Raw genomic sequence first — 27,329 nt, forward strand, 5'->3', positions numbered from 1 at the left:
AAGACATAAGTGACATACTATTTAAATGTTTTAACCATTCAGCTGCATGACAACACACTGTAACCTGTTGCCATGTGTCATAATGAAGAGTTCTGGTCAGCAACAAAACGCACCTTGCATGTCGTAAATGAGGTCCTAGTTTCACAAACTTTAATCTAGCATAGCTGCCGAAAATAAAAAAATACTCATCTTCCCTTTCTCCCCATCTATGCTACTTATTTACGTCCACATTACTGTACTGATACATGCGTTTGAGGCTGCAACAAGAAGGGGTTAAAAAAAAAAAAAAACCTAAAAAACCCAAAACACCCTTCCCCCCCCCCCCCCCCACCTTGGGCCACATTCGTTTTAACTTGGATTAGTTCTCTGATTTGGCTTAGTGCAAGGCTGCAGGAACATTTATTCCAGCCTAAGAAAATGGGTAGCCATAAGATGGCTTAAAGTATTTGTGAAACTACACCCTCTGATATATTACTTTTTACCAGCCCAAAAGTCACCATTCAGTGTCATAAAACAGCGAGCCAAAAACTCACCTTGACGAGGCCCATCTCTGTTGGTCGACTCTGACAGGCTGGGAGTAAACAGACACACAGTGTGCTGAAAAGTGGGGGCGCTTTGCAACATAAGTGACTCACAGTATTCCATCACATTGGCACAGATCTGCAAAAAAAAAAAAGCGACAGAAGGTCAATTACAACACCTACAGGCTTTGCAGCATTCAATTTTAAATGCATACACGTCAATAAACAATAAGTTTTGCTCTGTCTCTAATCTCACCAGAATGTGATGACTTAGTTAGAGCCTCTCTTCTCTTTCAAGTCTAGGCTTCTTTCCCAAACCTGCTAGCTACAATTTCTCGTCAATTTTAACTCCCCTTCACCTCTAACTTTCTGATGTCCATTGCTCTCCGTACCCTGACTTTACTGTTAAAATTCCTGAACGATTTCAAACTCCAAAGATGACAGACTTGAGAACCAAATTAAAATGCTTGCTGATGCAAATATAAGTAACCAAATCTTCAAGGTTAATTTTAAATAGAAGTAAAACGTGGAGTCCTACCAAACAAGACAGCTCAGAGCATTACTACTCTTTGAAATCACATGCAAGTAAGGCAACTGAAGAGATCAGCATAGCAGCTAAAATTTCACAATTTGAGATTGAAGGTTTTAGCAGCTTGTTTCCTCACCTGTTGCATGGCCAACTCAATCTCATCCCTCTTGTTCACTCTGTCTCCCTCTGCATTATCGTCTTGCAGTTTAAACTGACGCAGCCTGTCTGAACCACCAAAACGACTGAGAAGCCCTAAGCACTGGCGCTGTCATAAGAAACCAACATTTTAATTAGAATCTCAGCAAAGGAAGTGTTATGATCCTTCTCATTTTTAAAAGCAGAAAAGCAATACATATTTATTAGTAGAAATCCCAAAGCCTCTCAAATCCCTTAACATATAATAGAAAGATAGCAATGCAAAAAAGTCAGCCCTTTGTAAACTAAATTTTAAAACACAGTGCTTTAATCCACCTTTGATTAATTAAAAGATTAATGGCACCCTAAAGAAGTTCCTTGAGAACCGAAAGCAATTCAGAAGTGAACAACCTCATCTTACATCTCTTTCAGAAATATTATATTGACTAGCGTCAATGATTGTTTAAGTTTACCTATTCCTACTTAAAACAGCTTGACCTAGCTAGATAAACTAATGAGATCTTAAGCTGGTAGGTTGCATAAAAGCGGAGTGAAAGAATCCAACTCGTAATAGTTTCATAAAAAGCAGTAACAATCTATAAATTCGGTTTTAATTTATATATGGCTGTTAAGATCACTGAAGTGCCTCAGACTAAGTCAATTTTGAGTGGAACGTGTTAAAAAAAGATATTGAAGATAAATATTAAAGATTCATTAGTAATTACTTTTGGGGAAGAGTAAAAGAGTTAAATTCTTTCATTACTTGATGAAAGTAATGGGACAAAGGAGGGAGAAAAGCTGCAATAACAGATGACTGATTTGCACAACGTTGCTGGTAACAGCTCAGTTCTTAAATTAACAAATTAAACTTCCTTATAACAAGGAACCTTTCTGTTGTTTCCCATGGGAGTCTCTTGCTGATAGGATGCAGCAGCAGAACACCGAGTTACAGTTACAGCATTACAGCAATCGTTTACTGCTTGCCACTTTGCTTTAGCTGATCTGTCCAGTAGTCACTATCAAAGTGTCCAGAGAACACATCCTGCTCTTGCAATCAGAAACATTTGATAGCGCAGCCGGTTAGTTTTCAAAGATATATTTCTTTACAAATACTTTTGCTCACAAGAATAACAAGGCTTCAAAGACGTTGTTGGATGGTGAACGCTGAGATGTAAAAAGGTCTGCAATGGTAGCTTTTGATCAAGACCTACTATCTTGAACTTTAATTCTGGTTTCTCAGTCAGGGTTATTCTTAAAAGGGGAGCTAAGAAATAAAACACCAGCACGCTAGATAAAGCGAACTCTGAGGCTGGAGACATGCTTGTGGCAAAAGCGCTAACAGAATACTTTTGCGTTATTTCACACGCTCTGATGTTGACCTCAAGTTCTTCCTCTCCCCCACAAATTGAATCCTAAGCCAACGAGGAAAACAAAGTCCCTGACTTCACTTTTAGGTTGCCAAATGTCGTCTCTTCTACTACTTTGGAAGAAAAAGTATATATTTATCTTCCTAATGCTAGAAAACATCCATTTCAGAACTGCTACTAGTCAGAGTATAAAACCAGGATGAAACTCTCATCTACGTAAATAATTCCAAAAGAACGAATGATAAATATACAACTCTACTACCTGAAACCGGCCTATATGTCCTTGTAGCTCCATCTGCGTCCCTTCATTAACATCAATGTCCAGCTCACCTAGCACTCCTAAAAAATATGCAGCCATTAATTTAACTGTTTTTCAAAAAACATAGATTTATACTTTTAGCACAGGCAGTTAAGTAGAAGAGTTGGTGAGAAAATTTCCAGCAATATATACAAGTGACATTTTGCACGTTTTGTTATGTAAATATGTTCAGATCTAAATGCTGTTACTAGGAGATGCATGTGAGTAGGTAGCTCACTGTTCTGCTAAGAAGAGGGAGGGAAGGAGCAAGGGACAGGACATGGAAGTGGCAGTTGTGCAAAGCGCTGTACGTACACTGTAAGCAAATGAACTTTGGCCATGACCTGTAGCCCTGCACTCCTCTTCCTATTTTAGTCAGATATCCCTCCTGAACAAGGAAAGCTATTTAGTCAAAATAGAGAAGTGATTTTAATATGGTAAGCAAGACTGCTAGCATCCAGAAGTCGTCACTGGATCCATCACAATAACGATTAGTCCTTTATAAAGACAAGACACCCAAGAGAAACGTCAGTACACTAATCTGCAGTGCTTCTCTCTGGAAGATTTTTTTTTTTTTTTTATAAATAGAAATGTAGAAAACATTAACAAGGACAAAGGTATGTAGACATGTTACATACCTATGTATAAAAGAGACAGTTGTTTACATACATGGTAATTTTCTGTCTTCATTTCCTCAACTGAGGAAAAATTTGCTGAATGAAAAATCTCTTTGAAGATATCACACGCACTTTGAACACCACTATTAGCAAGTCACCTCAAATATGAAAAGCACTTAATATCAGGTAGCATAATGAAAAGAAAATGAGAAGTCAAAGGCATATCGATATGAGCACTACGGCCTCTGCAAATCCACTCTGCTTACTTCAAGACCAATTATTTAACATTGCTCTATTTTTCCCAGAGCTGAATATCTCATGAACATTCTATACGTAATAGATAATCCATTATATGTCTTACTATTCATTTAGAGAAATGAAACCCTGAGATTCATTCAGATGGGTGTAAGGGATATCAAAACTGCAATTCCTACCAGGCAAAGCTGCCTTGCTGATTATCCCTGTCAGGAAGGCCAGTTCCTGGAGAGATCCAACACTAACATCTTGACACCTCAGGATTGCCTGAATAGTATCTGAATGGGAAATTAGAAACTGCAACACCTGTACCACAGGAAAAAGAAAGAAAATATGAGTGACCTAAAATTTAGCAGTGCGTAAAAAGGAAGCAATGCTTTACTTTTGTAAGAACTTTAGAGTCATTTTCTCATACCAGTGAGGATGTTATTAAAGAAAAAGCTTAGGAGGTTATTAAAGAAAAAGCTTACTGACAGAGCAAGACAACATATAATTTGGTTAAACAAGCAGCAGCAACAGCAACATTTTAGCATCTTTTGGAACTAACCTGTCCTGCTGCTTGCAGGTGCTGTGCCATGCTGGACGTGAGGATTACTTGGCACAGTTGAAGAGCTGGAAGAAGAATCTGGTGATAACGTTCCACTGGAGCAGGAATGAAGACTGGGGGTTCTCTCATTTCAAACATCCTTAAGAGGTTAAAAAGGAGAAAAGCTTAATGGTGTAAGAAAACTGAAGCCCACTAACAAAGTAGAGTCCCAGCTTACAACCACACTCGAGGATCTGCAGACATTCTTATGTCAGTAACAGGTCCATAGTTAAACTGTGTTTACAATGGAAACGTAACATATTTATGATACACAGCCTCTGCAATTTTCCTAAAAGGTTACTGTCAGACATTTTCTCTACACACAGAAAATTACTTCTTTGCACTATGCTACATTAAATCAGATTACTTTGATGCAGAAATACCACATCTGTTTTCTTTACTAATCCTAAAGTAAAATAATATTCCCAAATATTTTAGGAAGAAGTGCACTTAATTCTAAAGCCACTGATAAGTACAGTCCTCTACAATCTCCTTACAGGTGAGACATGCCAATGCCTTTTACATGCCAGCTGTCTCTTTTATACAAAGTACTTGTCTAGGTCTTAATTTTTTTTTTTTTTTTTTTTTCCAATGTGTTTCAACCCCCACTGTGTCACAAAGAACTGTATGCTTAAAACAGGGACTGAAGTTTAAAATCAACCATAGTGATTTCCCTTAATTATGCAATTCCTCCTATGATCTTCTCTCAGTCATCTCACACTGACTAACAATACTGCAAAACCCCATGAAACTTGTCAAGCAGTATATGACTGTGAAACAGTTCTACAGATTATGACATAATTCTGAAACTATATTTCACTGCTATATGCTTAGTGCACTATGGGGAAAGATGAACTCTGCACTTACCCTTCTCCAATTGCATGCCCCTAAAAGAAGTTTACAGCATAGACAGTTTTTCGGCCATTACATCTATAATAATTCAACTATATTCAATTTATTATAAGTTAAAAAAGAAAAAAAAATTACATGGATCACACTTCTAAGGAATCACACAAAAATGAAGACTTTACATTCTGTAAGTAATTGGACATAAAAGTACAACTTCACACTCCCTGATTTGGAATTTTTCAGTCAACGAGGTAATTTTAAACCGAGTTACTGATAGGTTAAACAAACAAACAAGCAAAGAATATATATGCAAATATTTACTCAAAAGACTTGAGGCTTCAAAAATCAGCTAGGGAACCAACACTTACCCCTGATGGTCTGTTTCTGGTCGCATGTCATATACTTGACACTGTGCCAGCCTCACAACCACTCCAGACCGCAACAGTTCTAACGCTCCTTGCTGACTTTTAGCTATCCTGGTCAGGAATGCCTAGAGAACAGTAGAGAAGGAAAAGTATTAGAGGTGCACAATAAGACTTATTTGAATATTTTCTCTTTCGATTTTAGCATCATTTCAAAATTATTTAACAAAATACCTTTAAGTACAATCAACGCAAAGCACTGACAATCAATTTTTATTTAAAAACAACACAGAACTGTCCCTGAAGCGCTCTTACCATTTTGGACTCATAGGTATACAGAGCTTTAAGTAAAGGGGGCTGGGGTGTAAGCAAGCTCTGAAGAGTCAGATCATCATCTGCTAGGCTATCCACAAGCACCTTCAGGTAGCCACTATTGGAGAGATACAATAGCCACTGCTGCTGCTTGTCCACTGAAACAATACGATCAAGTAAAGCCAACGCCAGCATCTGGAATAGGGTGAAAAAACAAAACAAAACAAAACAATTAAATCTATCAATCAGATTGATGAGTTTTCTAATAAATGCCTGATAATATAAAATGCTAAGAAGTTGCTTCTAACAGCTTCTTAAAAGCAGAATGCTTTTCTATACCACAATCACAATCCTTTACTTGGAAAATATTTTAAGATTTTCTGACATTTTAAATTTTTCTTATTTTTAATCAAAGGGTCATGTAGCTTTTTCTTGAAAAACAATGAGTACGTTATTATGTATGTCCCTGCTGTTTACCAGTTTGAAGGAAACGCGGAAGGACAGAAAAATGTTCAGGTGAAAAAGTATTTACAAAGAAAATGTTCTCATTTTATAAAATGAAGATTCCCTCTCTGTACGGTTGCAACATGTTCTATAAAACAAACAAAACAGTGACTGCAAAGGAATAGATATTTTACCCGGCCTATCTCATGCCCATCACAAGCATCACGACAGACAACCTCCATGAGGGCTGCCCCATAACTCTCAATAATTGCCATGTTTTCACGCTGCAATTTACTGAACACATCTTCAGGAGCCGTCAGACGTTCCCACATCGTTTTTTTAGCTGTAAAAGGCAAGTAAAACAAAAATAAAGCAAAACTGCAAAGACTGACAGTTCAGCATTAACCTAGCTATAGTAAAGCTGAGGCTACATCTTTCAGGGCACTCTTTATCTAGAAACAGAAACACCACAAACAAAACAGAAGAGGGTTGGTTTGTAGTTAACATGCAAATGTTTTCCTGCAAATCCATTCTTTCTTAGATATGACACACCAGCCAGAACAAAAAAAAAAAAAAAAATTATGTGCCTGTATACTTACACCACCCAGGTAAATAATCTGCTTAAAAATTATTCTAAGATACAATACATGCAACTCAGAAAATCTATTAGGCTTAAGAACTTTCACTGAGACCAAAACACTCCAGCTGAATGGAAGTAAACAAGATGATTTCAGTGGGAAGTGCCAAATCCAAAAGCAAGCAATAAACTATAAAGGCGTCATCATTATTTCACCAGTATTTTCACTACTGTAGTTCGGAAAGCTGATTAAATAATAGCAGTAAGAGTCTTCATGCACAGGTACTAGCCCCAAATTTGTTTTCTTCATCTTCATCCCAGCTCTGAGATGAGGTAATGACTAGAAATGCTGACGAGGCCAGTATTCAGGCCATTAACGGAGAGAGAATGTGATACTCATCATAGGCTCTCTTGGCTGGTTAAGCAGCAGATCTGACTGGCTTGGAAAACAAATTTTGTTTTTTGTTTCTTTTTCCTAGGGGTCTTCAGCTAAATAAACAGAAAGAATATCAAAGACTCTTTGAGGTTTCTCTAACAACACTGTGTCACGAGCAGGGGAAGGTAATATATTCCCTACAGCTTAACTGTTCTAAAGTAGGTCCGTGTAATCCCCAGTCCCTTGACAGTTTTGGGGTTATGATGCTTAACTTTTTAAATGGACACAAATTACATATCTTATTTAGTGCTGGAGGGTCAGAACTTAATATTCTCATCTAGAACACACTTTGAATACATATGCAACTAAGCAGTCCAAAGAGGGGAAGATTTGCATCATTTAGCAGAGGAAACCCATTTCAGCTGCTCCTGGAAGAGCATCTACATAATCTACCTACTTCCAAAAGACGCTCAGCATGCTGAAACTGCACCATTCTGGGTTTAACAACAATTTTTTTTTGTTCTTTCCCAAAACACAGTCGTACCATACCTGCTTCTAAAGTGTCTGGTTCATCTGGTCTCTGGGCAATCTGTAAATAGTAAAGCAGTGATCCATAAAGGTGTGTCCTCACTCTCTGGAAGCCACCACCTGCTCACAAAAAAATATTCATAATCAAAAGCAAATAGAGTTAAATTCCATAACACTATCTTCCACTGAACCTTAATTTAATTTAATTTAGCTTTCCTGTGCTGGCAAAAATAAACAAAATAGTTTTCTTCAACCAGAGCTCTACTGTTGGCATAAAACTGTAGTCATGAGAGTAAATTCAGCAAGTTTATGCTGCTATAAATACGGCAATATGAAATTCCCTTTATGATTATTTATACTTTACACCTCTCTTCTGCTGCGGTTCAGATGAAAAAAGAAAAGAATACGGCATTATTAAATTTGTGGTTGTTAGTAACATCACTTATAAAGGTACCTATAGTACATCACAGAAGACGCACAGAATTGGCTGGAGTAAAAAACGTCACTGCAGTAACGGGAAACAGTTCAGTGCATCTTTCCACATGCTGGCCATGAGAATTCACACGCACGCAGACACAAACACACACAGTGCAAAGTTTAACATACCTGTTTTCAAAATGAAATCCAGCAGCTTTTTTAAGATGATGTGGAGGGAGGAGTCACCAATGGAAGCAAAACCCATAGATATGCCCTCGGAGCCAGGTGATGAGGTAAAAGAACCATCCAGCATCAAGACATACTGGGACTGTCCTGACATAGGGACTGCAAGTGGCTGTTTCTGCTCTGTTTTCACAGACTGGCTCAGGTGGGCGGTCAGGGTGAACACAGCTCCTGCTACAACTGGCATCAACTCCTGAGCTGCATCATCATCTAGGATCTTAGCACAGAAGATAAAAAAAAGATGTGTCTGATTCCACGAGGTGTTAAAGCAATTAATTTAACCTCCCACAGCTATTTCATTTATATAAGCATAAAGAATTCATTAATATGGCCTTGCTTAAAACAAATCAAAGTCAGTAGTGTCACATGAAACACATCCAGAAAGATAAGCTGAACACATTTTAATTGAGAAGACTATTAGCCTTCTGGTTGTTACTCCCACAAGCCATGCTTATGATGATAACTAGATTTAGATTCAAGCAAGGGAAGGAAGAGTCCAGATACGCTGACATTTTGGTTGCTTCATTTGTAAAATATCTAAACCTAAGCCAGAGAAAGAACAACCAACACACACTTAGCTTTATGGCTAAGTAAGAAAAAGGATTCCATTAAAAAGGTAAAGACACAATAAGGGGTCAGCATCAAAGAAGCATTGAAGAGGGTGTGGAGAAACACTAGATGGAAGGTAGCACGCACTATTTTAGTTCACATCATCATTTAAAAAGTAAACCTGATATCAATATCACCAACAATCAAAGAACTTTTCTTTTAAGCATATACAGTTGCTTAATACAGTAGAATAATTTTCTGTAATATTTTGTTTAGTTAATTTTTTATTAATTTGAGAAAATAATCACCTTTACTTTCTTTTTGGAATAGTTAGAGCCCAAAACTTGTGCTCTGAAAAGGCTTCAGTAATTGAAGAAATTGCTTTGGCCAGTAGAGGCCTCCCTAGTTCCCAAATTTCTAATTTAGTTCACATAAAAACCCAAACCTGCATTCTACTAAGAACTATTTTTAGAGAATTCTTAGAGGAAAAAAAAAATGGAAACAACAACAACCACCCCCAAAGTTACCCTTTCCTAGGGAAAAAAAATATATATATATATGTTCATATATATTTCTCAACACATAGCTTACCTAATCAGAAGAACTACATACAAAATACCTCTCACAATGAAACAAAAAGAAAAATTTTTGAAGCTCAAGCAGCCTAAACAATACAAGCATGCTTCATTACATTTTGTCTTTGAGAATGACTGGGTCAGTAGTAATTGTCTCGTTTGTCTCAAAAATTATTGCTGAAATTCAGTAGTGAAACATCTAGATTTCAGATATTTTAAGACAGAGCAGACTCTCACATTTCCAGAAGTCCTTCCAACTGTAAAATCTTTTACTTTTTCTACTATCATGCTTCATTCAACTCTTTCATTTTTCAAAAGCAGCAGCGGTAGCATTTGCAGTGAATCACCTAGATGCACTAAATCAGCAAATGCAGTCGCTCTTTGGTCTTCCTCTCTTCAGTGAGTTGTTCCAGGCTCCTCCTCAAAACTGGCTGTTTCCTTTTCCCACACCCTTTCCAGACTATCGTATTGGATTATACTGAAACGTCTTTGAAATTTGTCAATATATGGTTTATAGTTCAACAACAAGCATGCAAGAATACAGACTGCTCCCTCTGACCCCAGCACATACAACTTTAGCAAAGCAGCAATCAGAAAAGTGAAAATTGAATACTAAAGGCAAACAGATATTTTTGGATTACAACCCAGAATGCTACTTGACAATTAATCTACCTTTGATACAAAAACATATAGCAACAAAGTTGAAGGAGAGGGTTGGTTTCCAGGAGAGCATTACCTTGTCATGCACATCTTGTAACAGATCACGAATAATCAATTGTCTGTCCTCAGCCTGTATAAGATCCTGGGGGCAGGCAGTGAGTATAATTTCCACCAGCTGTCTCCATGACTCTAAAGCATGCCGCTTAGCATGGAGACATTGCAGCAGCTTGTTCCGTTCCAGTACATACTGCAGGATAGTGTTGATCTCCTGATCACCCGTGACAAAGCAAATGAGTTATGTTATGGAAAAAGAAGTTGATAACAAAGACATTTCAAGATGACAAGTCTTATCTATTAGTAATAGCCTTTGAAAAACAAACAGCATGCCTGCAGCTTATCAGAAACAGGTTGCTATTAATCATTTTAACATGAACGGCCAATCCATTTCTGAGCTGCTTTTCACAAGGCCTTCTTACTATGAATGTCTCGATCTCATAGCAAAAGAGTTTTAACTACAGTTGTTTTTTTTTAATGTATGCTTAAAAATCAGAATTTTAAGAACAACTGTGAAAAAGCTATTTGTATGTTTTCTTCACATTTCAGTCTGAGTCACTTCTCCGTCATTAAGGAATTTACAAGCCCATTTAGCCAATTTCAACAAAATTTAAAAGACAGTAGGAACCTCAGAAGAATTAAGTTCCTCCAAGTTCACGGAAACTATTTCTACGTAGAGGAAGAGACACATAAATTTGCATCCTTTCTGAGAAAAAGGCAAGATGAACTTTGCTGTTATACACTGGATTTGTCGATAGCCAGCCTTGAAATCAGCATGTCCTACTCTTTGCACAGCGGGGTGGGAGCTGCAATTCTTATGGGAGAGGGGGAAGGAAAAGGTTCAAGAAAAAATAAAACATTCTCCAGTTTTGCTCTTTGGAGAACAGTATGTTAAGGAGTTTCTCTTACCAAACAATTTCATGTTTTCATTTCTTAAGCAATGACTAACTCAAAGTTTAGGACTCAAATCCACAAACTTTCATCGTCAAGCATACCGCTTGATGGCCTATGAAAACCATCAAGAGCAATGACAGTAAATTATTTTTCTATACTTACCTCCATAAGTAAAGGTCTCTGGCCTATTGCAGCCATTCCTTGAAGGGCATTGACTTCTGCAACCAGAACTCGGTGAAGATACTGGCATTGAAAAGGAAAAAGCAAACTGTTAATCACAAGAAAGGTGTATTTGTCCCTAACTAGGAGTGTTTAGGAGGTTGCTATATAATAACAGAGGCAACTGAAAGATTGAGATTCCAAGTAAGCTTTGCTCTTTTTTTTTTTAAAATTTCTCCTCCATTTCGTTTTCTAATTACAGTACTTTAGCTGTCCAGTCTCTCTCACTGCACTTCTCATTTTGGCACTCCCTCATTTCCTTCTCTCCTGTTCCTAAGCTACTCTGTCCCTTCATCAATTCTTCCAACACATCACAATCTCTTTCCCTCGTCAACCTCCACAGTAGTCCACTTGGACAGAAATAAAGTTGTTTCTTCCAAAGACCAAAACACATTTTACAATATGAAATAACTGGTCCCTAATATGCAACAGCTGTGTTCCTATCACCATTAAGATCATTTCACTTTTGCATTACGCTGCACTCCTACTCTGCCCCTACTCTGTCCTTCAGATAACAAATTTTTATGGAGTATTTTTTAAACGTTTGTCACAGATATCGAACATACTCATCGCAACGTGCCACTATCTTAACAGCAGCTTTTAAGAACTACTGCAATACACACAGTTTGGTACTGCAGACACATGAAATATATGAAGTAGAAGTCATATCTGGAACATAATTTAGGTGTTTCGAGATGGGAAAAACAATTAGGATAGAAAATATTTCCTGAAAGTCCTTACACTGATGCATCAGTCTAGAACAAATGAGAGATCAGAGTGTATAAGATAGAAGAAAAGGTAAATGAATTCAAATAGTTTGGATGGAGAAAGACAGATTATACACGTATCTGAAACAGCTATATTCTTCAGGTGAATACAAGTTTCAAAATATTATTTGAAGTCTTCAAACTATTTATGATCACTAAAAAAAAAAAAAAAACCCAAAAAACTTTAACTCATTATCAAGTCAAGACATGAATGGCATATGTAACCCAGACTGCTGCGCACCTTGGCATTGCAGACCACTTGACCACGTGCATTCTTGTGCTCACAGTTAGCAATGACTTGCTCGATCTGAACTCGGTCAAAAAAATCCAGTTGCAAAGGCTCTGGTATGTCCTGACTGAAGTCAATTGAATCCAGGATACTCAAGATCTTCCTGCGTACTGGAAATGTAAATCAATTCAGATTATATTCCAAAATATCAGTGGAAAAAACTGACTGACAATAGGAGCCTAACCTTTGTAAATCCAAATCTTAATGTGAAAAGGTTCAAAAGAAAACGTTAATTCTTCAGCAAGCACCATCAATCTATACAAGGAGCTTAAGAACATTTAGTAGAGTCTTAAACTCTTAATTCTATAATAAACTATGGTTCTCCTACTATGTAGGCATGTAACCCACTATTTACAAATGCAAGATTCTAAATTTTGGCTCCTAAATAAAAGCAGACTGGTTTTCAGTGAGAACCATGCAGGTCTTTTGTTCAGACCTAAAAGCATAATAAGGAATCTAAATTTAATCACTTGGGTTTTAAGTTCTTTGCCGTGAAAATATAAATATGTTCAGTCTTAGCAACAGTGTCTCTGTGATTACTGCTACCAGTAAGTTTATAAACTGTTACTCTCCATTTTAACCTTCCACAGATACTTAAACGCAGACTCTTCTCTACCTTCCTTTCTAGTCCAGTATTTTCTACTCACTCCAACCACCTTTATCTCAAATCTCTAAAAATTCATTTTTTTCATACTAAATAAGTGTTGCTCCCTGCACTGTTATTGCTTTGAAAGTCTGCTATTTTCTTTTTCAAAGGGTCCCTTCTAGAGGCAGTCCTGAACAGCAAAGACCAGAAAATTTCCTTAGTCAAAATGCTTACCTTTGGAGGCAGTGTCAAAGTGCAGAAACCCACTGACTGATCGACTTTCATCTTCCATCCCTCCTTCACCATCAGCTGAATGTAATAAACATAATTAATCACAAAATTTAAGACAAAACACCCAACTCTTTATCAATGCTGAAAGAGACGACAGAGAGAGCACACACTGACAAACCTGTCGCGTAAATCATTAATGCAAATACAGCCTTGACTGATAGCAAGATGAAAACACTTGTCTCCTCACAGAGGCTAGCTAATTATCAAACACAGATTAGACAGTACTGTAAATGCCTAAAAAGACTCCTCACAGAAGCTGGGTTATGAATAATTGCAGTTGGATGAACGCTGTAAAATCACTAGGCTGTCTGGACCCAGTTTCTGGTAGTCAAATCTCTACAAAGATGAGGACAGCATTCAGATCTATAAAAGTGAGGGAAAGTTCCTGCTGCAGCCCATTACAGCATCTTCCAGTTACTCCATTTAATTTCCTCATTTAAAGGTTTTTACTGCCATCAGTTTATATTTCCCTAGATTCACTTCTACTCTGTCCTGAAATTTTGAAATTCTTTTCTTTTTATGTAATAATAGTTTGTAAGTCACACTGTGATGAAACAGCATTTTTGTGATGATACAGTGTGAAAACCCAAATTGACCTGTAGCTTCTACTTTCTGTGAGAGAGGCTTGAAAATACGAAAGACAGTCTGAAGCTAAGACTGAGAGAAAACTTTGTCTAAAATTGTCTACCAGTGAAGACCCTCTACCTGCTGGAAACAGAAACAATTCAGGATAGCATTCCAAAATATAATCTTTCGTAATTTTACCTTTCTTTTTTTTTTCTTTTTTTTTAATATTCCTTTCTACCCTCTAAACTACGTTTATTTTTGTATCAGTCTATACACTAAGTTGTTTCAAAAATAAAACACAGAAAAAGCAGTGATAAGCAAAAAGATACACTTATTTCTTTCACTTTGGAGTCTACAACCATCATCGTCTTTCTTCCTATTTCTCCAGTGGCAAATCCTGACCCAGCAAGACAAATGTTCTCATACACCAGAGAAGAACTGTCACAAGCCTATACAGAAAAGACTTCTAATTAGAAGTTTCTTATGCTTCCATTTATTCATGTTTGTTTACCCTCACAACAAATTCTGCTTACCAAAGTAAGGTTTCACAGGCATGTCATCAAGCAGCAGATGCAGCAATCGCTGTGTGTGGGAGCGCTGGCGGTTCAGCGATGTCACTCGCATTTCTATAGCTGCAGTCTTCATCAGCCACGACATTTGGTTCAGTGTTGAAATTTCGTGTTCTGGGTAGGGACAAGGTAGCGATTACAAAACTGAACATAAGTAATACTGCTTGCTTCAAGGAAATAATTTATTGTTTGAAAAGGCTTTTAGAGGATGTCATTACTTATTACACGCTCACCGTTTGTTCAGGAGACAAAAGGACCAAGAGATCTGACAGAAGTCATGAAATGAACATGAAGGTATCATGAAAGAGCCATACATGCACATACATTTAAGAGTATATACATGTAAAAGTTACTGGATATAACCCACAATGACAGTCATTGCAGAGAACGCAGTGCTCCATGAACAAATAGGATCAATTATAATCTCAGTGAAAATAATCAGACATCTACCCAACATAAAACTGCAACTTTGGTTGAAGTTAATAAGGTTTGAACCAGGGTGTCCAGGAGTTTTCATGTTCTATTTTCATCTAATTCAGTTTCTCAAGTTATGTAACAAATCATCTAAAGTGTTTTTCCCATTTTGAATATATGTTTTTGAATTCTAAGTTTATTATCATTTAACAAAGGACTAGTGGTCTAGCATCTGATAAGCTGAATAAATGAACTTATTCACGCTAAGACATCTCAGAAATGTTCATCAGAAGCATTCAAACAAATCTACTAATTTAAAAATTAATGTATCATCAAATAACATCTCAAATTATTTACAAAAGAAGGGGGGAAAATATACAAGTGGTTCCAACCACTAGCCTTCTATTTCCTTAGCTCTGCATGGCATTTTTAGTTTTCAAACACACACATTTTCTCCTGTAACATAATCTAACAAAACCACATTGGAAATTAAAACACAGATTAGGATTTGCTTCTGGAGACCTGATGGGCTCCAAAACTAACACACTCTTCTACAGTTCAGCACTAACAACATGAACTTTCTAAAGAGGCAGAGTTCAAACTTCGCAGAATTAAATGATCAGCAAAGCAGCAGTAATTAATTTAGTCTAATAACGCTACATATGTTTTCTGTGTGATTCCTAGGGATTCAAAGGATATGAATTTTGAATTTGAAAACTTTGAATTTTAAGTAAGTTTTACCTTAGTAGAAAAATTACCTTTGATGGAAAATGGCAAGTACTGCAACTGAGTGAATAAGAAATCCTGACTTGTCCTCAGGTATCTCATAGTTGGGCCCGATGTGTCAGAGCATGCACACAACTGATAAATCACCTGACAATCAAAAACAGTAGATACCTTTTTCTGGAACTTATTTTAAAAAAATAGACAAGCAAACCACCAAATCAGAAGATGCATAACACCGTTTCACTGCTGAAATAACATTGTCTATATTTACAGTAAGTTTTCTATCAGTCTACCCCAAGGCTGAACAAATTGCATACAACAGGCACTGAATTATAACATTAAAGGATCATCAGCATATGGATGATTACAATGGCTATTCACCCACAACATGACACTATACAGCTCATGGCTTTCTGTTTGTCCAACTCACTTCAAGATGAGTGTCTTTTCCAATCTGCAGGTCCACCAAGATGGGAAATGTATTCTTTACTTTTTTGTTTCTAAAGTACAGCCTTTTCCATTTTTAATTATGTTCAAAGTCCTTTTTAGATTACACAGATTTTTACTAAATTTTTATTGTATAACTTTATTTCTACACGATTTAAGGTCAAACACCAGCTAACCTTGCACTTACGTCTAATTCAACTTTCTCTTTTTCCTGGCAGTATATGTTTGTCACTGCTACAGAATAAAGATGACAACTCATTGAGTTATTTGGGATTACTTATCATCCCGTTGACAAACAATAGTTCAAAAAAAAAAAAAACAACAAAACCAAAAACAACCCGAAACTACCAAGCCACATGTTCACAAGGGACACAAAGGTACGTACACAAGAAACATTTAGTGTCAGCTTTATAAGCACACCTCAATTCTAAAGTTCTGACTGCAGATTTTTATTTTCTGCGTTGTTAGAAGGTAAAACATTTTCACATAGAAACAAACAGAAAAAACATAACGTACATAAAAATCTGACAGATACACTTTAAAACAAAACTATTATCAACATCTTCATCAGCGTTCACTAATCAAGAAGTAGCTAATTTTATTTAGAGTCTACTTTCATTATCTGCCAACAGGAAACATGCTGAATACCTGATAACATAGTTCCGCAAGATGAGGAGATTCCCGAACTGCTGTAGGACCATTCCTTGTTTCAGTACCCTTCTCCAGTATGTTCAAAATAGCATGAAGGCACGTCCGCGGGCAACCCAGGACACCTTAAAACACAAAAATAGTTTCCTATCATTCTTGATCTACCTACTTTCATAACAAATGTAGGTTATGCATACAGGATTACAGGAATGAAATTCTTCAAATACCTTGTGTGCTGCACTACACTGTTCCACACAGCAGCAAGAAAAATATCTGGCAAATCTTTTTCTGTGTAAATTAAAATAAAAGGCAGAACTGTGTTTCAGCAAAAAATCAGATGAAAACATTTATAGCTAGTCTGTGGGCTTTTGAGACACTGATGAAAGAGGAAAAGTTACGCAACTAAAACTTATTTATAAGCTTTCTCTTCAGTTCTATAAAAAAATGACTCAATTGATTTTTTTTTTTTTTTATATTCTGCATGAACCAAATAGAAGTGTGGATTCTTGCTCTTCTTAACAAACCTTAATTGAAATTGTCAAATGAGTTTTCAAAGGAGAGTTTTAAATTTATCTTTAGTTATAAAATGGCTAATTGTTAAATACTTCTCATACATTACAACCAAGGGAAGAAGGTAAGAGATTTTAATACTAAATTCAAAATTCTGTCCTTTGGCATTCTTCCTTTAGCCAATTTACTCCTTAAATAATCAGCCAAGTAAGATAGCCTGAAGCAATAAAGGCATGAGTAACTGCAGGTGTTAGAGGAGAAATAATCTTCTGTTTGGTCACATAAATTTGTGCTTTAGTAACAAATTATTATTTCTAAGCATGTGGTTTATAGTCATTTGATGTCATATTTCCTTACATTATTATGGGATAATTCAGAAACGTGGAAGATCTACTCAGTGCTTTGAGATAAAGACAGTCCCTATCCCTGACCTAATGCATGATACCCTGCAATAAAGGGTGTGCAGATCAGTTATCTGTATTCTAAATTTCAGAGTTCCCAAAACACGGTCTGTAATTGCAAACTACTTCACAGAAGAAAAAAAAAAAATAGGCTGCATCTTTTTTGCAGCCTACTTTTGCATCTTTGTGATGCATAAAGTAACTAAAACATTTTTTCATATTAGAAATGTAGGTCCCATCTTCTCTTCATTTAAAATTCCATCTTCTCTTCATTTAAAATTATGAATGACTAAAATCTGCTGCGGCCACAACATTCAATACAAATCCAAAGATAATGAGAAAGATTCTTCTCTAAATAGCTAAAAATCAAATCTATCTGAAACATGTTCATATAGAACATCCTTTAAAATAGTTGAGAAAAAGGATCTACTAATTCAGATTGGTAGAAACTTCAGGTGGTCTCTACTCCAACCTCCTGCTCAAAGCAGGGTCAGCTATGAGATCAGGTTGTTCAGGGCTTTACACAGTTGGGTTTTGAACCCTCCAAGCATGGAGACTACACAACTTCTCTGGGTGACCTGCTCCACTGCTTGACCGTCTTCATAATGAAAAAGTTTCTCCTTAAATCCCATTGGAGCCTTTCTTGTTTCAATTTATGCCCTTTGTCTCTCGTCCTCCTGCCAAAAAAACACTGTGAAGAGCCTGGCTCTGTCTTCTCAATAACCTCTTTGTAAGTATTGTAAGGCTCCTATTAGGCTAGAAGTTATATATATATATATATATATTTGAATACAAATAGTGGTAGAATGAAAAACCCACGTATTCTGTAAGGTTTTCTTCTACATCACTAAAATGGCAAAACTGTTATTCTCTATATAGTTAATTTTAAACACAAGCTGGAAGAGGGGCAGGTTAGCACTGAAGTAGTGCAATTAGTTCAAAGTAGGAAGCCGCTTTGCCGATTCCCATGTCGTCAAATGTTCCGATGTCCTGGATCATCAAATCAATTTCTCTGCACTGCAGATACAACCACAGTGCATAAGATAATATATAAATTAATACTTCACTTTTAAATTAGTGTTTTCCCCCTACAAATCTAGTTTCAAGTCTGTTAGTCTGTTCCAAAATCCATCTTCTCCAACTTACACAAAGGAACAAATCTTGAAGCTGTTGAAGTACTGTATTTGGATATCAATATGTATCTTAAATTCAGCTTTTGAAATCAGAACAAGGACTGCTTTCTTATCCTTAACAGTAAGAGGAACTGCTGCTCCCCATGAATTTTCCAGTACGTTTATTCAAGTTCTGGTACAATGGCCGAGAAAATGCCCAATCAACTTTTCCTCTTCATACCTGGGTCTTGCAGATTCGTGGTGCTGACAGGTTTCTTTAGTTCATATCCCAAAAGATACAGAGCAAGGCTAGGAGGACTACATTCAAGAGAGGTGATTAGGAGATTCAGAATATGGATCCTTGTTTCATGATGGATTCGCGCCCGCTTCTTTTCAGGCTCCAGCTCTTGATTAAAAGAGACAGGTGAACAATACAATGAAGTAATCCATTTGGAAGAATCCTCAAAGCATTCAGGTTAAATGCAAGAAAGCTAAGGCTACAACTTATATTAGTATACAGGAATCCAAGAATTCAAAAATTTCAAATTACTACTAACACAGCTCTAAATAATACATCCAGAGCAATGTTAAATACTTTTAATCTGTAAACAGATTCACTTTTTGGTTGGTTTATCATACTATGGGCATAGCTTAAATCAACAAGACATTTTGTACTTTTCATTCTGTTATGGGTTCAACTCCACAGAAAACACCACAAAAAAAAAAACTTTACTGGTTTAAAAGCAGTACGTGGCCTTTACATCACTTTCAGTAATTTCATTCTATGTAAAAGATAACAGCATAAGTAATTTTTTAAAAGCTTTTTATGTACCCTCATCTGGATTAATTAATTCTTCTGCATCTTCATTGTCCAAACATTCCACAAATCCAGCCATCAGCTTCTGGCTTATACTCTGTATTCAACAATGGAAGGATGTAAATTAAAAGGTTTTTAAGTAAGAGTGTACAAGAGTGTAAAATCACATTTCTTCTTATAGCTCCCCCCACACAGGTAGACAGAAGTTCTGGACAAAAGTTAATCTAGTTGTTGGAGTCTTAGTTGTTTTAAGCATAGGCCAGCAATTAAGCCATTAAACGGGGGGGAAGAAAACTGCAATCTACTGTTGTTAAATATGCTAAATTATCCTCATAGGTTGAAGATTATATTGTCAAGAAAAAGTATATCAGAAAGAAAAAGTATATCAGAACAAGCTGTCCTTTTCCTTCTTGAAAATTATTTATAACTTTATGTTTTCAATTAATGAAATAGCTATTTTTAACAGTAAAAAATTTTTTGCAGGTAGGCATAGAGATACAATATAACATAATTTTAATACATTTCATCTAGAAACCTATCCTTTAAAGCAATATTATGGAATACTAGAATTTTTCCATCATTTCTCTCTTCTTAAATCCAAAGGAACTGACATTTACCTCATCATGTGTGAAATCACCAACTAGCTTTATCTGGATGTTGGAATTATCAGAAATACAGCATAAAATCTTGGCACTTTCAAAAGCCAGTTCAGGATTGCTGTTTCCATGATAAAGGTACCTTCAAAAAATACGAATTATTTTAATTAAATTGTTGGGCATTTCAATATTCCAAGATGGCAATACACAGATGAGAAATTGCACATTTAGAACTAAAACAAATCCACTTACATAAGAAATCTTTAAAATTGCAAACAAAATTTCATTCCACATGAAGCACCTAGCACTTCTCTATCATTAGGAATATGCTGACGTGTAAGGATAATAATTAATCCTAGAATTTTTACCATTTCTTTCATTTTTACCATTTCCAACATCTACCTCAAAAGCTGCAAAAAGTTAAACTGGTCACATGCTCCCACAAGAAACGTGCAACACCTTACTATTCTTCAGATGATGCAGAAACGAGTTAGCATCACTGAAGATCGAAAGTAACTAAAATCAACTAATGAATATGCCCAGCATATACAAAGCACAAAATTAAGAGCATATTTTAAAAGTACACTTTTGTTTGAAAACTATTTGCTAACTATTGTTACATGAAAAATGGAACACAGCAAATAAAAGAGGAAAAACAGATTTTGAGAGAATTCGATTTTGGCGCACGGCATGCCAGAATTTCATGGCTTGCTTATGCAGCCAATTTTATTATTCATCAATATTGGCCTGCCTATAAGTAAAGTTATTATAAAACCAAACAGTAGCAGAGGGTGTCCGTGGGAAATGGAAATCAAAGTTTCACAACTCTTCATTTGAAACCGAGTTTCAGATTGCTGGCTTGATATTTTTATGATAGCAACTAATGAGCGATACTGTAAAACATTAAAGTGGCTGATAGCACCAAATGAAGTTTTATTTTCCCACTCTATGACTGTTACGCAAAGCCTGGAGCAAAGTGAAAATTATATGTGAAGGAATCAATGCACATAAGGCAACTTGGAAGAAATCATGAGAAAAATAATTTCAAAATGGAAAAATACAAACGCAGATCCCAATCTTGCACCAACACATACAGACTGTACTATCTACGAAGAATCCCCTGATTTCGGTGATGCTCTGTGCAGATAGAAGGGTTGGCTGGTAAACCTAGTCAAAGGACCAGCACCCAATGACTTCTGTGCCTCCAAACTCCTCTCTCCTGAGTACTTGGCACATACCTAGCAATGTTCACCACGTGATCTGCCTTTTTAGTGCGAGGATTGATTCCTTGAAGTAGCTGCTCTAGTGGTGTGACAATAAGGGAAAGGTGGCTCTCCCGCAAGAGATCCATAAAAAGATTCTCCTTCTGTAATGCCAAGTTGAGAAGTGCAAGGCAGTACTGTACAGCTTTCTCTAGATGTTTCTTCCCTGCAGTGCACAAAGAACCATAAGAAAAACAAAAGTAGTTAAATAATAAATGGGCTACATTCATAAACCTCATTCATCAAGTCCTGTAGCTAGAAAAAAATTGTCAGTTATTTACTTCTAGGAATTCCCCTGAAAACATATTTTTTAATATGCAAGACAAACAAGAGCAATTTGAAGATATGTAACGTCAGCTAGAAATCCTAACTAGTATGCACTTCAGCTTCATATGAAAAATAAACTCGAGGCACATACCAGGAAACGGAGCGTAAGTATCAAGCTGCTTAACCCCCTCTTCCAGTAAACTAAGGGACAGTTCCAGCATCGGTGATTCATTCAATAGATGATACATCAAGTTGAATCCAGGCGGTTTATATGCTATTACTTCTTCTCCTAAAGAGAGGACAAAAAAAAAAAAAATCACCAGCTAATAGAAGACCTCCATTACTTACGCCAGCCTGCATTAGAAAACCTAACAGTCCCTGTTGTTATACGCAACATCTGAACTGATGAAATCACATACAAAATCTTCAGTTTCCTTACCCGTAGGAAACATTTGGGCAGCTTATACAAGTTTGGGAAGAACAGTAGTGGCAATCATCATTACTCCTCAAAATCTAATAGTAGAATTTCAACTTTAACCAGTTAGAGCGTCCCCAAGTAGATCTGACTTTGGATTCAAATCAGTAACGGGGCTTCAAACCCTATTTGAGCTACATCAAATGTTTCTGCAAGACTGAAAAGTACCTGAAAAAAAGTTACATCCCCCAAAACCCGTGTGAAGACCCTGTATGAAGGAAAAAGCATTTCCAGCAATCAACGTTGAGAAGGCCCACTGAGACACTGATGCTCACAGTGTACAGATATTTTCATTTCTGTTGCAACGTCCTAGGCTAAAATGAAACTATTAAACCAAAATGCAAAGACCCTGGCCAAGACTAATGTTTCTGGTTTATCCAGTCTCCTGGTAAACTATGGTGAGCAGTCAGAATAATTTTTTAATATGCAAATGGGAATCAGAATACAGTTTCTCTTGGCATCAGAGACAGCTTAAGCAATCCCCTTCCCTCTCTCCTTCTCCTCCCATTCATTCTGTGCTTGTGATGCCCTCTAACACATGCCAGACCACATCATACCACTGTGGGGCTACACAGCGGCTCAGTTCAAGAAACTGATCTAGTCAAAAAGATTGGTTTTAATCCATTTCTCCAACACATGCAACCCAGAAATAATCATACATGCTGAAGGATTAGGTGAGGACAGCAATTAGCTACCAGAGATTGTTCAAGCCAGTTTAACTGCCAAAAAACTGTTTGTCAAAGTACAGGCATAGAGGCCTTCCAGACTGAGCCAACCTCCCTGGAAAGGTATGGTTTTAAGCGGCTGTTCACTTAAGAAGTGGTTCTAATGGCTCTCTAATGCTATGGCTTATCAATAAGCATCAGACTGGCATTCAACATTAAGAAGAAACTTAAGTCATCCACCTAGCAGAGCTAGAAAAGTAGGAAACAGTTTATATGAAGCCCTACTGACTCAGCAGTATGATTCTCTATGGTACATGGCCATTTTTTGAATATCTTCCTATCTAAGAGTCTTGGTCTAGCTTTTCATCAGCTTGCTTACAGTATTTACAAGATCACAAGAGAGAGATAAGAGAGCAAAGCAAATCACAGTCCTGTTTGCCAGTGAACGAATGAACAAGTTAACCTTGTAACTCCACGTATTGGTCCACAAAGTCTTCAAGCTGAGGTTCGTAATCTCGCAGCAATTTGTAAAACACATCCAAAACTGCCTCAGCTACTTCCCACTGTAGATAATCACAAAAATAAACAAACAAAAATCACACGCAGAATACGATGGATACTTCAATAAAAAGACCAGGATGACAGAGAATACAATGAGTAGTACAACAACGTACTGGGTAAAGGGTATGGAATGACTGTCTAATTTTAAGATGCTATCCCATAACGCTAGTAATTCACCATGTCAAATAGTTTGACCTGTCAAGCTTCCTTTTTGAAGTAAAATAGAATACTACAGAGAATAATTGCCTATTTTATGCTCTGTTTTATAATATACATGTTAATATATTAAAGACTACATGCAATAAGTATAGCCTTTAAGAGGTATAAAATTAGTAATACATGATTAATAGCTTGCAGGATCAGTTTAGCATGCACTTTCATCCAAAAGCATCGTAAAGCAAACTCAAATTCCTTGGTTCAGCAAGTCAGAAATATTCTGTAAAGTAACAATATGGAAAGGACAAAGCTGACTTGGAGATTCAGGTATGTGACAGAGGTTCAGAAGTCATTAGCCAACTGGTTCAACTAATTCTTGCCAGAGAATGCATAATCTAAGTCTTCTGCAGACTCCTTGGGAGTAGTTCAAAGATCCCGATGACCCCAAAAATCACCTGCTTAAAGAAGCAAATCACTACGAACTGCTCAAGGTTACCTCTGCTGCACCCAAATTAAGCTGCTGCACAGCTTTTCAAACGACAGATCTAAGCCACATCAGCAGTGCCAAACCATTTTAACTTAGATATATGCCGATACATCCTAAAGGAGTGATTTTCAAACAAAAATTACTTTTTCAGCAGCTCTCCGGTAAGCTCTGGTGCGGAACCGAAGAAACACAGAGTCCCTGAGGAACTGGAGATAGGGATCAAAGCCTGGCGGCCGGAGACCTGCTCCCAAGTTAGAGGGGAACGAACTCTCCACCAGCGTGCTGATGAGTCGACAGAAGGCACGAGTTAAAGGATATTCCTCACATCGAGATTCAATCTCATTCAATTCAACCTTCCCGAGGTGGGTAGAGAAAATGAAAAGAGAAAAATTAAAGACTTTGTGAGAGGAAGAAATACGTGAGGACAAATAAGATAAAGGCATCTTCTCTGAATTACTTTACAGTGAATTGGCTTTGCTGCATTTTTGTCCACTGCACGCCACAGAGCAAAAGCAGTGAAGCAACAGTACTGTCATTTCAGTTCAGCAATACACTCTTCACTCATTTCTGAGTTCCTAGAAGGTCTGCCTCAATGTTTAACTGAACTCTGCTTTTATTTACCACTTTTATTAAGAAGATAGTGAGCTGCATCAAGATATAACTAATATGACTCCTATTCAAGATATAAAAGCTGCAAGATCTGCTGCAGTCTAAGACGGAAATGATTAAAAACAGTGAAACAAATAGGAAAACCTTAATAAAAAGCGCTTATAAGGAACTTGAAGGTTTAAACACTCCTCTGTTACGAGGAGAAAGCTGCATTGGATTCATAAAGGGATAAAATTTACAGCAATTATAAGCAGACCTGAGAGTAACTGGAGAAGCACAGAAAACACAGCTCCTATTCCAAGGGCCTCCTGTGGCCACATCAGCAGATAGAGTCTCTCCAGATTTTCCCCTGCACTCATACGTACATGATCAGAGAAGCTACCGAGGGAAAGAGAAGCCCTTACCTCAACACCAATTGCTTGTCTCTGGCTTGGAGTTCTCACAGTTTGCAATAGCTTCAAAACAGAAGGAGAAAACAGACAAACAATACATTTGACATAATCAGAGTGCATCTCCATGATTTCTTATCAGCATTAGAAGGTAAATATCACTTTTTAGCTGTAAGAAGAGGTTTCCTAAATCTCCTTAAAAGCTGAAAGATTAAGACTGATTACATATTGTACATTTCTAGCTTTACATCCTCAAAGATCGGCATCATGTTTATTGTTAAAATGAACAAAAATCAGAAATCTTTTCAAATTAATGATTTTCCTCTTACATTGGCTATGGGAAAGACACCTTGTTATCTCTTACAACAGTATATTTTAAGGAACACCATAAATTAGAAAGCAAAGGTAGTGAGTAGTTAAAACACTATTACAAAATGTCATCATTATCAGGGTCTTTTTATTAGTAATTAAAAATAATCCAGCAGCTGTGGTTCAAGCGCCTCAAGTTCTTCCAAATAAAACAGAAAATAATCTGAGCCATAATATATACTACAAAATAATCCCACCCTTTTATGACTTCTGAGTTAACAACGCTGAGGGCATTTTCATTTGATATCCCATCTTCTTTAGGATTCAGATTTAAAATTTTTCTCTGATATCAAGACAGAAGAAGAAAAAATATATTCATATTTTTAAAAGCTGGAGATTTTAACATATATCTGGTGCTTGCTATCTTAATCATGACAGTTGGTAACTGTATATTTGAACTTATAATGAACTTTTTCCTCTGAAAATTACATGCCTGGAGCTTTTTGGACAGAGCTCCTTTCTTCCATTAGCATCACTCGCATTGGAAGAATATGATTACACAAGAAGTACAACAAAATTATTTAACCTGCGAAACAGTTCTTATGGATGACAAATACGTTTTAAAAAGTGCTGAACATAGAACCGTCAGTTAGAGAACCTGTATTTACGTAAACTAAGAATGGCTGATGAGATCTTTGAGGCACAAAGCCATACTGCCATTTTTAAAATCATTTCAAAATAAGATCTGCAAATAAAAAAAAGCAGTGCAAAATTAATATTCAACAATGGAAATAGGAACATTTTGGAGGAAAGACAGTATTATTGCAAAAAAACCCACAGCTTTCAAATATACTGACAATTTCATCAGACTGCGACGCCATAGTTAAGCACGGAAAAACCTAAAATACCTGTGTGTATTCCAGGGACTGCCAGAGCGAAGCAGCTATCTCAGGAGATTTTCCAAAAGCAGTAAGAGTTTCTAACAGTTCCGCTTTCAAAATAGGAGGAATGTTGCACTGCAGAAGTCCCAGAATTACCACTACTGGGGTCCACTGAGGGTGCTCACAGAGAGCCAAGCGAGCGTTCTCGCTCTGCAGCGTTCAACATAAAACAAAAGTGCACATTATCACTTTGAAAATTATTAATGTCTTGCAACCTTTAACTCACAATTCAGCATCAACAATGATAATTTTGCTTCCTACTCGAGAGTACACAGAACATTGGAAGGACGGTAGATCATTCCAAAGCAAACAGTTTTAACGATTAAACAAAAAAAAAAACAATGTAATGATTCACAAGTACAAAAATTGTGCCTAAAATTATACTAAAATTGTGTTTATCCATAAAGAAAATTTGTGTGCATAATAAAAAATGTCCTGAAACAGTTTGTTTTAGTAGACATATATTCATGGACATACTCTTAAACAAGTTCAAGCGCTTACAATCTAAGCAACCTGTTCAAGCGTTGGTAGAGAGATTTTGTCAATATTTCTCTTATGAACCTAAAACTGTATTTGGACATTAAGCTAGGGGTTTAAACGGAATCGTTTAATTCCAAGAGCAGGGTCGTCATAGTGTAAACTCGTTTGAAACTCCCAGATGAACCACTGGACAAGAATAAGCCTCTAGCCTAATGGAATGATAATTCCCTGCATTCCTAACACAAATTTACTTCTTTCCAGGTTTTTGGTTGATGATGCCAAGCAATATGAGTTTTAAGAGTTCTCTTCCTCCTCATCCAGTGCTGACATGACAGCTGACATAGTTCCACCGTGAACTAATCTGGCTTTAAGGAGAAAAAAAAAGACACTACTAAAGAGGATAATTTCTGAAATGCCTCATCACTTTGACTGATCTGTTCTGTATTTGCGTCAGCAAAACCAAAGGGCATCTCACCGCATCACAGAACTTTCATGCTGGAGTTTTTCAAACCTCTGAACTGTTAAACTGCAGGCCTTGGTGAGTACTGAAGAGCATACTATCCAGAATTAGCAAAGTCTGTATCGTAGCTTTAGTCTCTTGGAATTTCTCTTCCAGATAAT

General features: G+C 36.8%; 1 protein-coding gene across 2 annotated transcripts in view; it reads right to left on the reverse strand.

Moving 5' to 3' along the window:
• Positions 1 to 27,329, reverse strand: part of NUP205 (nucleoporin 205) — a 54,239-nt gene that overhangs the window by 4,361 nt on the left and 22,549 nt on the right. For both annotated transcript variants that reach the window (XM_068938891.1, XM_068938898.1), the window contains exons 13-38: positions 26,196 to 26,378; positions 24,994 to 25,044; positions 24,124 to 24,333; positions 23,240 to 23,339; positions 21,788 to 21,925; positions 21,346 to 21,535; positions 20,129 to 20,249; positions 19,527 to 19,608; positions 18,936 to 19,100; positions 16,672 to 16,796; positions 15,609 to 15,723; positions 14,401 to 14,550; positions 13,244 to 13,318; positions 12,376 to 12,533; positions 11,311 to 11,391; positions 10,277 to 10,468; positions 8,363 to 8,633; positions 7,778 to 7,876; positions 6,470 to 6,618; positions 5,835 to 6,026; positions 5,526 to 5,647; positions 4,270 to 4,408; positions 3,902 to 4,028; positions 2,815 to 2,891; positions 1,187 to 1,315; positions 534 to 660 (exon numbers count right to left, since the gene is read on the reverse strand). In XM_068938891.1, coding sequence (XP_068794992.1) covers positions 534 to 660; positions 1,187 to 1,315; positions 2,815 to 2,891; positions 3,902 to 4,028; positions 4,270 to 4,408; positions 5,526 to 5,647; positions 5,835 to 6,026; positions 6,470 to 6,618; positions 7,778 to 7,876; positions 8,363 to 8,633; positions 10,277 to 10,468; positions 11,311 to 11,391; positions 12,376 to 12,533; positions 13,244 to 13,318; positions 14,401 to 14,550; positions 15,609 to 15,723; positions 16,672 to 16,796; positions 18,936 to 19,100; positions 19,527 to 19,608; positions 20,129 to 20,249; positions 21,346 to 21,535; positions 21,788 to 21,925; positions 23,240 to 23,339; positions 24,124 to 24,333; positions 24,994 to 25,044; positions 26,196 to 26,378 — 3,568 coding nt within the window. The remainder of the gene's footprint in view (positions 1 to 533; positions 661 to 1,186; positions 1,316 to 2,814; positions 2,892 to 3,901; positions 4,029 to 4,269; positions 4,409 to 5,525; positions 5,648 to 5,834; positions 6,027 to 6,469; positions 6,619 to 7,777; positions 7,877 to 8,362; positions 8,634 to 10,276; positions 10,469 to 11,310; positions 11,392 to 12,375; positions 12,534 to 13,243; positions 13,319 to 14,400; positions 14,551 to 15,608; positions 15,724 to 16,671; positions 16,797 to 18,935; positions 19,101 to 19,526; positions 19,609 to 20,128; positions 20,250 to 21,345; positions 21,536 to 21,787; positions 21,926 to 23,239; positions 23,340 to 24,123; positions 24,334 to 24,993; positions 25,045 to 26,195; positions 26,379 to 27,329) is intronic.

This window comes from Struthio camelus, chromosome 1, assembly GCF_040807025.1.
Source record: "Struthio camelus isolate bStrCam1 chromosome 1, bStrCam1.hap1, whole genome shotgun sequence".
NCBI classification, from domain to species: Eukaryota; Metazoa; Chordata; class Aves; order Struthioniformes; family Struthionidae; genus Struthio; species Struthio camelus.